The 14611-nt window shown below is 34.2% G+C and overlaps 1 protein-coding gene across 2 annotated transcripts in view; it reads right to left on the reverse strand.

The window, feature by feature from the left end:
• Nucleotides 1-9505, reverse strand: part of LOC127802636 (peptide-N(4)-(N-acetyl-beta-glucosaminyl)asparagine amidase) — a 36239-nt gene extending 26734 nt beyond the window's left edge. Inside the window, exons 1-5 of one of the 2 annotated variants that reach the window (XM_052338560.1) lie at nucleotides 9271-9505; nucleotides 9114-9167; nucleotides 8854-9024; nucleotides 8656-8754; nucleotides 7431-7517 (exon numbers count right to left, since the gene is read on the reverse strand). In XM_052338560.1, the coding sequence (XP_052194520.1) occupies nucleotides 7431-7517; nucleotides 8656-8754; nucleotides 8854-9024; nucleotides 9114-9167; nucleotides 9271-9348 (489 nt within the window). In that variant the 5' untranslated portion in view covers nucleotides 9349-9505. The remainder of the gene's footprint in view (nucleotides 1-7430; nucleotides 7518-8655; nucleotides 8755-8853; nucleotides 9025-9113; nucleotides 9168-9270) is intronic. The other variant, XM_052338561.1, reaches the window with a different exon arrangement.
• Between the last annotated feature and the right edge of the window lie 5106 nt (nucleotides 9506-14611).

The raw sequence follows: 14611 nt of genomic DNA on the forward strand, positions 1-14611 counted from the left end.
TCCACACACACAATAATAATGGATATCCTTCCACTATGAGAATTTTTTATAAGCAAAGTATGATTAGACTGGCATTGTGAATAACCCAACTTGTTCACTGCCTTAGGAAACCTGTCAAACCAAGCTCTAGGAGATTGTTTAAGACCATAAAGAGATTTCTTCAACATGCAAACTTTGTCTGGGTTTGTCTGATTCTTAGTTCGCTACCTTAGGGAACCTGTCAAACCAAGCTCTAAGAGACTATTTAAGACCATAAAGAGATTTCTTCAACTTGCAAACTTTGTTTGGGTTTATCTGATTCTCAAGACCTACAAGAATCTCCATGTACACCTCCCTTTCTAGATCTCCGTTGAGAAAAACATTCTTGATGTCCAATTGATATGTTTCCAATCATGATTCCCTACAAGAGACAAAAGTACAAGTGTTTAATTTGGCAACAAGAGCAAGAGTCTCCTAATAGTCAATGTCATAAGCCTGTGTAAAACCCTTAGTAACTAAGCAGGCCTTAAACCTTTCGATACTTCCATCTATTTTGTGCTTAATAGTGAAAATCCATTTACATCTAACTAGATTCTTCCCTAGGGGTAGGTTGACCACACCCCAAGTTACATTCTTTTCAAGTGCTCTAATCTCTTCATTTATAGCTTGCTTCCATTCAAGTATTTGTAAAGCTTCATGAATATTGTTGGGAGTCTAAATATCTAAGAGATTAGTAGAAAGCACAGTATTCTGGAGACAACTTCTGGTAAGATAAGAAGTTATAGATGGGATACTTTGTGCAAGACCTTACACCTTTTCTTTGGGCAATTGGCAAATCAAGATTATCCAAATTCACCCTTTCAAAGTTAGAAACAGTGTTACCTTACTGTGTCTCTTTTGGAGTTGAACTCGGTTCAGCTTCATGGTTGGTCTTGGGTTGCACTTGTTCTTCTACATGTCCTTGATCTTTCTTCTTTCTAGAGTAGATAATGAACTTTTTGTTGTTGACAATTGAATTAAAGGTTGTAATTCTGGTTCAATTAAAGGCTGTGACTACTATGATTCTAGTTGATTTTCAATGGCATGAGAAACCAGACCAAGCACAAACACAGTAGGAGAGACAATTGGGGTTGATAATTCAAAATCCCAAAGCCGATATTATGAATTATCACTCTCCCCCTGAATGTCAGATTTGCAATAATATGGCTGATTTTCCAACAAAGTAACATCCATTAAATGATAGAATTTTCTTTATGAGAGGAGAATAACACTTATATCCCTTCTAATTTGAAGTATAATTGAGAAAGATACATTTAATGACTTTAGGATCGAATTTATGGTTTTGACGAGGAATATGAACAAAAGAAGTACATCCAAACACTTTTAAGGGGAATGGATAAAATGAGATGAGTGGAAGGATATGGCTTGAGAAAAACTTGACATGGAGTGAGGACTCAAGAAGGCATTCTATTAATTAGATATCTAGCAGTAAGAACAGCATCCCCCTGAAAAATTTTAGGAACATGAGGGTATATCATAAATGCTCGAGTAGCATCTAACAAATGTCGATTTTTCGTTCAGCAATCCCATTTTGTTGAGGAGTAAAAGGACAAAAAATTTGGTGAACTATGCCTTCTTGAGTTAGGTATGTCCCAAGAATGGCAACGGCATGGCTGAGGAGGCGTTGAGGCAGCAAGGAGCCCGCGGCTGCAACTAGAGTTTGAGTGATGGTTCTAATACCATTTTGAATTAGAGAACTTGAGAGAGTCAAACCCTAGTTGGAGGAAATAAATTCCTCAACAAACAAATACATTGTACACCTATTTATACTAATATTAAGTAAGTCATAACATAAGCATGACATAAATATAAATCTAACAAGATCAACCTACCTCAATCCTCTAGAACTATGAAAGAACATTAAGGAACTCAATTAACCGTAATAGAACCTACAACAAAATCCAAAAATTTCTCCATATCAAAATATTTATAACGCAAATATACATAGTTTCTAATAAAGGATATTTGTCTTTATTAGTGATGATATTAACAAATGAAGAGAAATTGAAGGGATACTTTTTCATATAAACTTTAAGTGAAAACTATCAAGAAAGACGTGAATTAGGCTATCAATCTCATTCTAATTGAAAGAATACATCATGATATATACATAACTTCCTGCTACGTTAGGAAGTTTCTAAATAACACAATAGGGAAGTTTCCAAATCAATTTTAGAAACTGTATAATTTAGGATACAACAAATATGTAAAAAGATACAGCAATGATACACTCTTATTCTAGGAAAGAAATATCAATGATTCATGCGCTAATTGCTAATCCCAATCCTGTCTGAGATGCTGACTGATTGCTAATCTAATCTTACAATCAGCTCCTTAATCATTAACACTCCCCCTCAAGATTGTGAGTGGATATCATCCATCCCGATCTTGCATATAAACCTGTGGAACACGACTGAAGGTAATCCCTTTGTTAGCACATCCGCCAAATGATCACTTGAGGAGACATATGGAGTACAAATTAAGCCACTAGCTAATTTCTCCTTAATAAAATGTCTATCCAGTTCAATATGCTTTGTTCTGTCATATTGAACTGAATTGTGAGCAATACTTATTGCTGACTTGTTATCATAGTAAAGTCTCATAGGGACTGTCCACTTGACCTTCAGATCATCCAACAATATTTTCAACATAGTAACTCACACATCCCTAAGGCTATAGATCTTAACTCAGTTTCTGCACTTGGCCGAGCCATTACACTTTGTTTTTTGCTTCTCCATGTTATAAGATTGCCTCCTAGAAAAGTGCAATAGCCTGATGTGGACCTCCTATCCACAACAGATCCTGCATAATCAGTATCCATGTAAGCCTCAAGAGTCATAGTCTCCCTTTTCTTAAATAAAATACCTTTCTCGGGTGTCCCCTTCAAGTAGTGTAGTATCCTATATAGTGCCTTCAAGTGAGCCTCTCTAGGATTATGCATGAATTGACTGACTACTCCCACTGCATAGGCAATGTCTGGCTGAGTGTGGGCTAGGTAAATCAACTATCCAACCAACCTTTGATAGGATCCCTTGTCAACCATACTATCCTTCGGAACTTCCCCCAACTTGTGATTTGGTTCAATGGGAGTATCCATTACCCTACACCCAAGCATTCTCGCCTCAATTAGGAGGTCTATGATGTACGTTTGCTAGGAAATAAAAATTCTCTCCTTTGAATGCGCCACTTCTATGCCCAAAAAATACTTCAAACATCCCAAGTCTTTAATTTCAAAGTCAATGATTAAACACTCCCTTAGCTTATGCATGCCTTCCTCATCATTATTGGTGACCACAATGTCATCAACATATACTATAAGAACTATCACTCCCCCTATGGCCGAGTGTTGGATAAATAAGGTATGGTCCCCTTGGCTTTGCCTATATCCCATACCAAGCATCACCTTTGTGAACCTTCCAAACCAGACCCTTGGGGACTATTTTAGTCCATATAGGGCCTTATTCAGTTTGCACACTACCTTTTATTGTGTTAGTGGGCCATAACCTGGTGGTAATTCTATATAAACCTCCTCTTCAAGATTCCCATGCAGGAATGCATTCTTTACATCATATTGTTACAACGGTCAGACTAGGTTAGCAGCCAAAGATAGTAAAACCCTAACTATATTCAACTTAGCAATAGGTGCACAAGAATCTAAATAATCCACCCCATACACTTGTGTATACCCTTTAACTACCAGCCTTGCTTTATATCGATCTAATGATCTATCATACTTATATTTCACTGTATAAACCCACCTGCAACCCATTGGATGTTTCCCTTTAGGCAATGGAACAATTTTCCATGTCTAGTTCTTTTCTAGAGCTATCATCTCAACCTCGGTGACATCCTTCCAATTATCATTCCCTATGGCTTTAGAAAAAGTGTTGGGAATAGGGATATTTTGAAGATTAGTGAGGAAGGCTTTATGTGGGGATGAAAATTTAGAATAGGATAGAAACAAGTGTAAGGGATGTTTAGCGTAGGCTCTCGTACCCTTTCTAATTGCAATAGGCTAATCAAGGTCACATTTGGAGGATTCTATTTCGGGTATAGGTTTAATAGTTTCAACAGGGTTATCGTTAGATATAAAAGATTCAACAATTGGATTACCTGGTGATGTGTGAGGAAGGTTGACTGAACTATCAGTGTTGTCAGTTGCAGGATTAGGGTTTGATTCGAGTGTTGTGACTTGCATAAGAGACCAGCCTCTTTTTCCTTGAGTACACCTGTAGTGGCCAAGGAGTATTTGGTATAGGCTCCTCTGATGTCATGCCTAGTGAATCCTTTGGAATGGTGGATGGAACAAGAAAAGATGATAGATCATGATTAGGTAGAATAGGAGGTTGATTTTTTTCAATTGAGGATGAACATTGTCCCGGAGAATGAGGTTTACCAAAATAAGGATCATTCTCTACAAAGGTGACATCGGCTAACACAAAATACCTTTTGGTAGGAGGATGATAGCACTGGTAGCCTTTTTGAGTGGATGAGTATCCAAGAAATATGCACCTTAAAGCCTAAGGGTCCAATTTACTTCTACTAACAATGGGAATATGGGCAAATGACACACACACAAACACCTAGGGTTTCAAACCACTAGACACATGAAAATTAGGAAAGTGTTAAGTTAACAATTGAATTAGACTGTGGGATCCAAGGGTTTGTAAGGGCAACCTATTGATAAGAAAGGAGCACTCCCCAATAATGTTTGGGAACATTATGGTGGAATAGAAGCGCTCTGATAACAGCAAGGAGGTGTCCATTTTTCCTCTTGACCACTCCATTTTGTTGAGGAGTGTAAAGGCATGAAGATTCATGGATAATGCCCTTCTGGTGGAAGAAAACAGATAAGGATTGGTTAAAGAAGTCCTTGGCATTATCTAACATAAATCTTTTTAAGTCCACCCCAAACTGATTACTAATCATATTATAGAATGTAGGAAAAACACTGCTCACCTCAGTATTAGTTTACAAAAGATATAGCCATACCACTCTTGTGCAATCATCAACAAAAATGACAAACCATCGTGCCCCATAAATATTAGGGACTGTTGAAGGGCTCCAAACATCACTGTGATTAGGGTGAAAGGAGAATTAGTTCTTTTATTAGATAGAGAAAAAGACACTCTCTTGTGCTTTGCAAACTCACACACAGCACAATGAAAATTCCTAACATCTAGACGCTTAGATAATTGTGGAAACATTATCCTAAGAGTAAGAAAAGAAGAGTGACCAAATCGGTAATGGTGCAATCGCATTTGATCTTTGTTGGACTGAGCCAAGCATGACACAAGAGGAGTCTTTCCTTTTTCGTCTTGTTCACCCGGTCCCTCAAGGTAAAACAGCCCAGCCCTAGCTCTAGTAAGCCCAATCATCCTCTTCGTGCCCTGTTCCAGTATCTCACAGTAAGTTGAATGAAAGACAACGCTACAATTAGTGTTCAAGATAAGCTTTTGAATGGAGATTAGGTTAGTGAACAATTTAAGAACATGAAGCACATTTTTTAAGAGTGAGATGTTTATTAAGAAGAACATCTCATTGGCCAGCAACAGTGGTTAAAGAACCATCTGCTAATATAATTTTTCTTGAGCTAGAAGAAGGGCTATAGGTGATAAAGTGATGAGAGAAAGGGGTCACGTGATCCATAGCTTCAGAGTTTAGGATCCAAAAATTAGGATGGATTTTTTCTGAAGCATGTAGAGCAAAAGAAGAGGAAAAAATACCTGTGAGAGCAAGAGAGCAGGCACCTTTTTTAGTCCCTTTTTCAAGAGATCCCAAGAAGCTCCTCAATCTTTCAATCTTTGCCCTGTTAACCTCCAGGACTACTCCTTGTTCAAGATCCTTTTGTTCTGGTTGTTGATGCCTGCTGGCCATGTACACTTGTCCTTGGCTCATTGATTGTCCTCCTTTGGAAGGCTTTCCATGGAGCTTCCAACACTTGTCTATGGTGTGCCTAGGCTTCTTGCAATAGGTGCACCACAGAGAATCTCTGCTTACTACCTTCTTTTCCTCTCTTTCCTTACTCTAATTATAACTTTTCAGAGATACCAGGGTTGATGTTCCACCAGGGAATTTCCAACTTGACTCCCCTTCTTCCTTCTTTTGCACGAACTAAGGAGATAACTTCATTTAAAGAAGGCAAATCCTCCTTACCGAGGATTTGTACTCTTACCGCATCAAACTCCATGTTGAGACCAGCTAGGAGGTCATATGTCTCTTCTTTCTCAACAAACTTTTTGTGTAATGCAGAATCCTCATTGCACTTCATCTTCAAGCACTAGTAATGGTCCAGTTCTTGCCACAAAGTTTGCAACAAGTTCGCATACTCTGTAACAGATTTGGCGCCTTGCTTTGTGGCTGCCACCTTCGTCCTTATCTCATAGATTTGGGTTGCATCACGAACTTTGGAGTAGGTGAGCTTGATTGCCTCCCAAATATCTTTGGTTGTTGTTAGAAACATTATCATGTCACTAATCTCGGGGATCATGGAGTTCCATAGCCAAAACATCACAAGAGAATCCTCTTCATCCCATGCTGCAAATGCGGAATCTCCCTCCTTAGGACCGGTTCCCAACAAGTGGCTTAGTTTCCTTTTCCCTTTTAGGAACGTGTGGATTAGTTAGACCACTTCAAGTAGTTCTTACCATTCAACCGGTAAGCGGCTTGAAGATTTTGTAATTCTCCTCCTAAGCCTCCACTATTGATTCTAGCAAACGGAATTTTCGTTGTACTGCTAGAATCGACCATATCGGGTTGAGGGTTTTGAGTGTTGGACATGATGTCCTATGAGGAAGATTGATGACGGCCACAATAGTCCCAAAGAAGTAGTAACTATCATCTATGGCTCTGAAACCATGTCAAGAAATATGTGAATAAAGCTATCAATCTTATTCTCAATGAAAGAATACATCATGATATATACATAACTTCCTGCTACGTTGGGAAGTTTCTACATAACACAATAGGGAAGGTTCCAAACCGATTTTGGAAACTGTACAATTTAGTATACAACAAATATTTAAAAAGATACAACAATGATACACTCTTATTCTAGGAATGAAATATCAATGATTCACACGTTGATTGCTAATCCCAATCCTGCCCGAGATGCTGACTGATTGCTAATCTAATCTTGCAATCAGCTCCTTAATCGTTGACAAAAACCACCTCCAAATTAGTTTCAGTCTACTTTTTTACACAAAGGATTTTCTTTATCAAACAACTCACAATTATGCTCGGAAATGTAAAATGACAATTCGAATGCTTTCTGTAGCTTCTAAGACCATGGAATCAAATTGGTGTTATGAGAAAAGCACAATCATTTAGTTACAGATAAACAAGTATAAGATTTTTTATTTTGTGCATGCAAAACAAATCAAAGCTCCAACCTTCGCCAATGCAACCAGCGCTTTCTCCTCAAGCTTCTCCACAGGTACTGTCCTTCGAGCAGATTCTTGGCGATTTGGGTCTTCATACTACATTAAAAATTAAAAATATAAAAAATTAAAGCAACCACTAGTTTTAACCTGTAGAGAAAAATGAAACAAGCTGAGAAAACTATAGATACTTACTTGATCTATTCTCGAGTAGTATTAGAGTATTTATACACAACAACTAGGTTATCTCCTACATTCTAGGAACATATTTGAATATGTTTTGAAGATAAAATTCAAAACAAAAATTTTAAAAACTGCTGAGATATCTTGGATTATTCTGCTACTTTATCTGCTGCATTTATCCCTTTATTCTTGGAGTTTTCTAATCTCTAAATCAGCTTATCACTTTATCCTTTCATCTCCTATTTTTCAGCCATAAGATTGGGAGAACAATCCAGCTGTCGCTTGAGTCCTCTTTCGAGTAAACTGTTATTTTATTTCCACAATATCTTTGTGATATTTCCAACATAGCCAAAAAAAAGAAGAAGAAGAAGAAAAAGGGAAAAAGGAAACATATGAATTGCGCTCCATTTTTCTTGATCAAGCTCCATTTGGTTGTAATAAATTGCTCAAAGAGGCAAATTAATTTCTTCACATCAACTTTTACTAAGAAACACCAAAAGAAATAAGCTAACACTGAATTATCTTATTTAACTGCTCAGCCTAACAAATGAAGTACCTGAAATAGATTAATTTGTTGACGTCATATTTCCAGTAAGCAACACCAAAAGAAATAAATAAACACTCAGGCATCTCATTCAACTACTCGGCTGAACAGATTTAGTAGTCAACTTACTCCAAACCATTTTTTTTTTAAAGAAAGGGTACAATATTTTCAGATGCCAGTTATTCTTTTCAAAAATTGCTTCTTATGAAGTTTAAAAGGAGCACGAACCAGAAAAAATGTTAGGTGGAACATTTCTCTCTCTTTTTTATTTTCTTTTATTGAAAATAAGCGACAACAACAACATTTCAAGCCTTTTATTGAAAATAAGCATCCTTCCAGGTTGTAAAACAGATAATACATGTTCTTACTGGTAAATCAGAAAAATAAGTTCGACATTATTCATTTCTTGCATCTGCAATATGCCAATTTCACTAGCCAAAAAAGGTTATGGAAAAAGGATTAGGAACGAACAGAATTAACTGCAGAATAATAAGGAACTGCACCAATTACCATTAAAACCTGATCGATGTAAGGCCGTATCCTTTCCTCAATTTGAGAGAAATCACCCTTAGAAACAAACTGCTGAAACATAAGAGCTTCTTCCTCTGCCTGAAAGATAAAAATAAAACTTCTTTCAAGTATCAACAAAAAAATCAAACTGCTCATCAAGAAAAAGCATTCCAAAACTCAAATCACAAGTGAAGAAACCTGCAGCTTACGAGCCAGGTCCTCGTCGGATTTCGCCAATTCCGCATTCTGATCCACCAATTTTCCTTCTTCCTTTTCTTCGTCCGTGATCGACACCAAACGAAGTTTATCAGAAATCGCGATGAGATCAGAGTCGTCCGATACGAGCCGGTCGTCATCGTGTCCGAATATCTTATTAGGAAATCGATCAAAACAGTCACAACTTATACACACGCGTAAACACATACGGAAAAGGGAGTATTTACGAGAGTCAGACGCACCTGTTGCTGATCGGGAAGAATCGAAGTGAGAGAGAAGAGCTGTAATTTGAAAACCTGCAAGCGGAGAGCAATCAATACAGAAGCTTACAAGGTTCTAGAGAGAAAAACAGCTCCTCGGAGAGATAAAGGTCTCAGAGAGAGAGAAAGAGAGAGAGACTTCGAAGCCGTTGTCTGTATCGTAGTCTACGTCGAAATCGGAGCCGTTGTGGCGAACCAGGAATTTCCGAGCTACCATTTTCCTTTCCTGAATCTTGATCGCCAAAGACAGTCGAAAATGCCCTTGCAGCGGCTCCGTAGCCCGAAAATATGAGAAAGGATAACGCAATTTGTATTTTTACATATGAATTTATAGGTGACATTAAAAGATTATTTGGCCCCTTTTTCTTCTCTCTCCCTCCCCGTCTTTCTCTCCTCTCCTTCCCTTTCAACACACTCTCTCTCTCTCTCTCGTTACCTCACCATTGCCAATCGCCACCTCACATTCATCACCAGCACTACATCCTTGCCTACTCCTCGCTCACTCACCGTCTGCCTTGCCTTCGCGACTCATCGCCCTTCATTATGGAGGGCGTCAAGCAATGAGTGCAAGGCAACGACAACAACAAAGGCGAGGCGGCCAGGAGTGGCGAGATGGAGGTTGTGAGAGGCAATACTGAATAGTGGTGTGCATGGTGCAATTTGGCCGGTCTGAATCATTTTTAGCACACCAAATCGTTAGTACAATTTTTTGCGATTTTATTTGGTATGATTTACCATGGTTTCAAAATTTAGTACAAGTTAGTTTTAAAATCACTAAAAATAATACTTAAAAATGGTAAATAAAGACACAAATATTGATAAATAAAGACGATCAAATGTAAATAAATATGAGCAAAAAATAAAGACAAAACAATGTAATTCAACATATAACATTTCAACATTGAAAACAAAAAATAACCTGTGTTAATAATGAATTATGCAATTAACATATTTAGAAAATAAATAAATTATTAAATTAACATATTTAGCAATGAATTATGAAAATAACCTCTTGGGGATGGTTTTTATAATAATAATTTTTTTATATTTTCTTGGGGACCAAACCGCCAATTATACAAATTGCGAACCGCGCGGTTTATATAACGTTCAAACCATTTTCAACTGCAAAAATAAAAAATCAACTAGTTAAGTTTGGTTCTGTTTTTTCTAGCCGATTTTCGTTGTACACCGATTTTTTTGAACACCCCTGATGCTAAAGGGGAAATGGGAGAGAGAAGTGCGATTGGTGGATAGAGAGAAGATAATGTCGTGAATTTATCACGATAAATTCTCAAATTATCGCTAATTTCTTGCGATATTTCATCTCCATAAAGCATTCTGTAAGAGTGTTTCTATACAAATAACATAACTCGTATGAGAAAACACATATAACTAATTTCAATGATGTTCGGCCACTAGAATTTCTCGCCCCTATCACTTTGTGTCATAAAGTTTTAAGTGAGGATAATTTAGTCATTCATCTTATTATTTTATATGATAAATATTTTTATCATTTTACATATATTATATAGTTCAATAAGCACTAATAATATACTCCTTTCTAGAAATGTCAAAAGACATTTCTTATTTGTCTCAATTTCCATCAAATTCATTAATTATATAAATTTGAAAACTTTAATTTGTTTTTAGTTCTTTTTAATTTTTTATTAATTATATTTATTTGTATAACTGAATTTTTTGCTACATAAATATTTTAAAATTAAAGGTTTGAAACTATGTACTAGATGAATTACAGTGAAATTTTTCCTACCTAAACCTTTTAAAATGAAATGTTTGAAACTATATATCAGAATAAATATTGATGAAACAATTAGCTTAACAAATACTAATTAAATCGTACACACAGGGATTTTGATCAATTTGTATATTACTTGTAACATCATAAGTTTTTATCTGAAAAATGTTAGCTAGTTGGATTGCAAGCAATATACTTAACATTACATAAACTTTACCTAAAAATAATATTCTTATAACAAAGTAGAGAGTTTCATATAAGTACTTGTACCTCCCAAATTATTTTAACATATATGTATCTATAGAAAAATATTTTCACAAAAGACTTAAATAGTGAAAAGCGAAAAAATAAACCTATCCACTTAATCAACAACTCATCCATTGATCGACAAGTATTTTTTCATCGTTAGGCTACGCATGTAACAAAATCTAGGACAATACTTTATTGACAAAGTAGAAGAGAGATCAGCTTACTCAGAACTATGTGGGAGTTTTGAGTTGACCTCCCATAAAATCTTCTTCGATAGGTTTATGAAAAAAATAATATTCAGATTTTGCAAAGTCTCGATCATCCCCAAACTAGCATTCATCTCATGCATATATGGATTCCTTAGCCTGAAAATGATGCCCACGTTATCTACAAATGTGGAGTCCAAATACTTTTATGAGTATGAGAATATTAATCATATTATTTGTCAATTTAAAATCTCAAGAGACATCATCTTGACGTTATATACCAACTCAATACGAGACAACATGTTTTTTTCAAGATAACTATATACTCTCTCGAAAGTTATTCCACAACAAAGTTTAATGACCGTTGAAAATTTCTTTTGTCATTCGTTAACCCTGTTAAAGTTTAAAAAATAATTGAAGTATCATTATATTTTAAACATTTTATCTTTCATTCCTTTTTTTTTTTTTCTATTTCCTCAATTTCTTTATTTATTTGTTTGCAATGGCAGGGCAGTTCGTAGTGGTGGGGAATGAGACTACTTTAGCAGATAATGGGAATTGCATATATTGCAGATATGTTATGAATAATTAAAATCGATATTCACAAATGCTGGTGATGAACCCTTAGGGTTCATATTCTGTTTCATTTGTTTATTTCATTTGCTCTCAATTTGCAGTGATATAGCCTGGTCACGACTTCAGTGCCTGATGCTAAGACCATTTGTTATCTTTCTTTATTGCAAACATATGATAAGACTGAATTTGTTTTTTTCATTAATTTGCGATGAATTCATATGGCAATTACGGGGGCAAATGAACCGAATCGTTCTAGTGTAGTTTGGTATTCGACTTGATAAAAATTTGTTCAAATTTGTTTATTAAGATAAACAATACGAACTTTGACCTAATTTTGAAATTCAAATCGTAAATAAACTGAACTTGAACTCAATAAATTTCGACTTGTTAGTTCGAATAGAAACTTATAAACTAACTCGATTATAGGTTTGTGAACTATCTCAAATAGAGACTCGTGAGCTAACTCACTCATAGACTTGTGAGCTAGCTCGAGTAGAGGCTCGCGAGTTGACTCGTAAATAGGCTTATTTACAAATATATTAATAAAATCATTTATAATTTTATAAAAATATATTTAACATAAAATTATCAAACTTTACTTTATTATAATAATATCATAATAAGAATGTGTTAATAAAAAAATTTATATGACTTAAAAATTAATCAACTAATGTATGAGTTTAATACAATAATTATCATTTGAATCGAGTAAGAAAATACTTATTTGAGTAACAATTAATAAATATTGTATTCTACTATTTTTTTTAATCAAGTAAAATTCAAACATTTAAGTGATTAATCGCTTATATACTTGTCTTATTCGAATATATGATGGAATAACATTAATTGAATAACCAAATAGTTAATTGACTAAGTGGTACATTAGTTAAATAACTTTGTTGTGCTATAATTTTGATTATATTTGTATTTTAAAAATAATTAAACAAGTAATTTGATTATCTTTTTGCATGGTAAATGATGTTATGCTTATTGTAATTTGTGAAATTATTATTACTTAATTATCATTTTGATGTTATATTTGTTGATTATCAAGTTAGGTTAATTTAAGTATATTTGTTAATTATCATTATTGATATTTATTTTTACTGTACATCAATTTATTATATTTTTTTAAATAAAATTTTAATAAATTCCACCTCAAGCTTGAGCTTGAGCTTGGCTCGTCAATTAAATTGAGCTCGAGCCAAACTTTCAAGCTCGACTCAAACTCGAGCTTGAGTCTATGATAAAATTTGTTGAGTTGAGCCAAGCTAAGTGAAACTCGAGTTGGCTTGACTTATTTGCACCCATGGCAATTGCATATCTATGTTCATAGTTTGGCGAACGCCCTAAGTTTATCCTCTTTTATCTTAGTAGTAGTTGAGGCTATTAATGACAACAACAATGGTAGGGCATTTGCTCAATTTATTATATATTTATAATAAATTCATCCCACGTATATAAATCTATTTTTATAATTGGGTGAATCTAGTAGATTTAACTATTATATTTTTATGCAACGATAAAGATTATTCATAATAACACTGATTATAGCGGAGACATTTTTCATTATTTATTATTATTTATCTGTGACAAACTCAAGTTTTCCTCTCTTAACTTAAGTGTGATTACCAACGCATACTATTTTGTTTTCTAAAACTAAGGAATAGAAGAAAAAGAATGAAGGGCAAAATGTATTTTTGTCACTTTGTTTAACAATAAGGGGAGCTATTGTTACTTTTAAAACTTAAAAAGTGTTTTTACAATTACATCAAACTTTAACAGTAATTTTTACAACTTACTTGGTAATATAGTTAATTTCTATTTTTTCAACAAAATTTAAGAAATTATTAACAAAATTTTGCAATACCAAAATGTAATAGGGTACTTATATAATATAGATGTCCAGTTTTTTTTTTAATTAATTTTTGCGGATATGTTTCCTCCTCGCGAAGACTGATTGATTATTCTTTCTTAGGTTCCTTCAATGCTAAGCGTTTGATTGACCACTTAAATTCAAATAACGTGGGATCATAATTAAATTGTTGACATCTCTCACATTGATTGGTCAAGCAAAAGAGATCAAGACTTTTCCCTTTAGGAAATTTTGTTCGGATTCCTCTATTTTAATTTAATTTTATATTAAATTCCCAATTTTGTGTTATTTGCACTTCACAATTGATTATTTTATTTTTTAAAAAAATATTATTTACACACTTAATTTAGATATTTGAGCTAACATTTCTGTATTAATATATTATATTACGTGTATTATTAATATAAATATATAATACATTAATACAAAGTGTCATAAATAATTTGCTATATAATTGATACAAATAATATCAAAATATCAAATACCCCTTCTATGTAATCCCAACAATGTAAAATAAACTTCTAGGAAGGTCAAAGAGAAAATTTGTTATTCCTCTATAAATAATTATTTCAATAATATCAAATCTGACATTTTTAAAAAAATCATATACTATACTTTTGTGTCTACGAGTCAATGTTTCAGCACAAGAAAGTTGAACTATATGCTTTATTTGATACAAATTTATTTTTTTTATAATCCGTTATGATAATAAGAAATTTTTTTATACATATGCCCGAATTGGTCAATAATATTCGAATTTGATAAATCGAACCATATAAACTTATTAATAAAATGTTCTAATATATTACAAAATTTC

The sequence above is a fragment of the Diospyros lotus genome, chromosome 5 (assembly GCF_014633365.1).
Source record: "Diospyros lotus cultivar Yz01 chromosome 5, ASM1463336v1, whole genome shotgun sequence".
NCBI classification, from domain to species: domain Eukaryota; kingdom Viridiplantae; phylum Streptophyta; class Magnoliopsida; order Ericales; family Ebenaceae; genus Diospyros; species Diospyros lotus.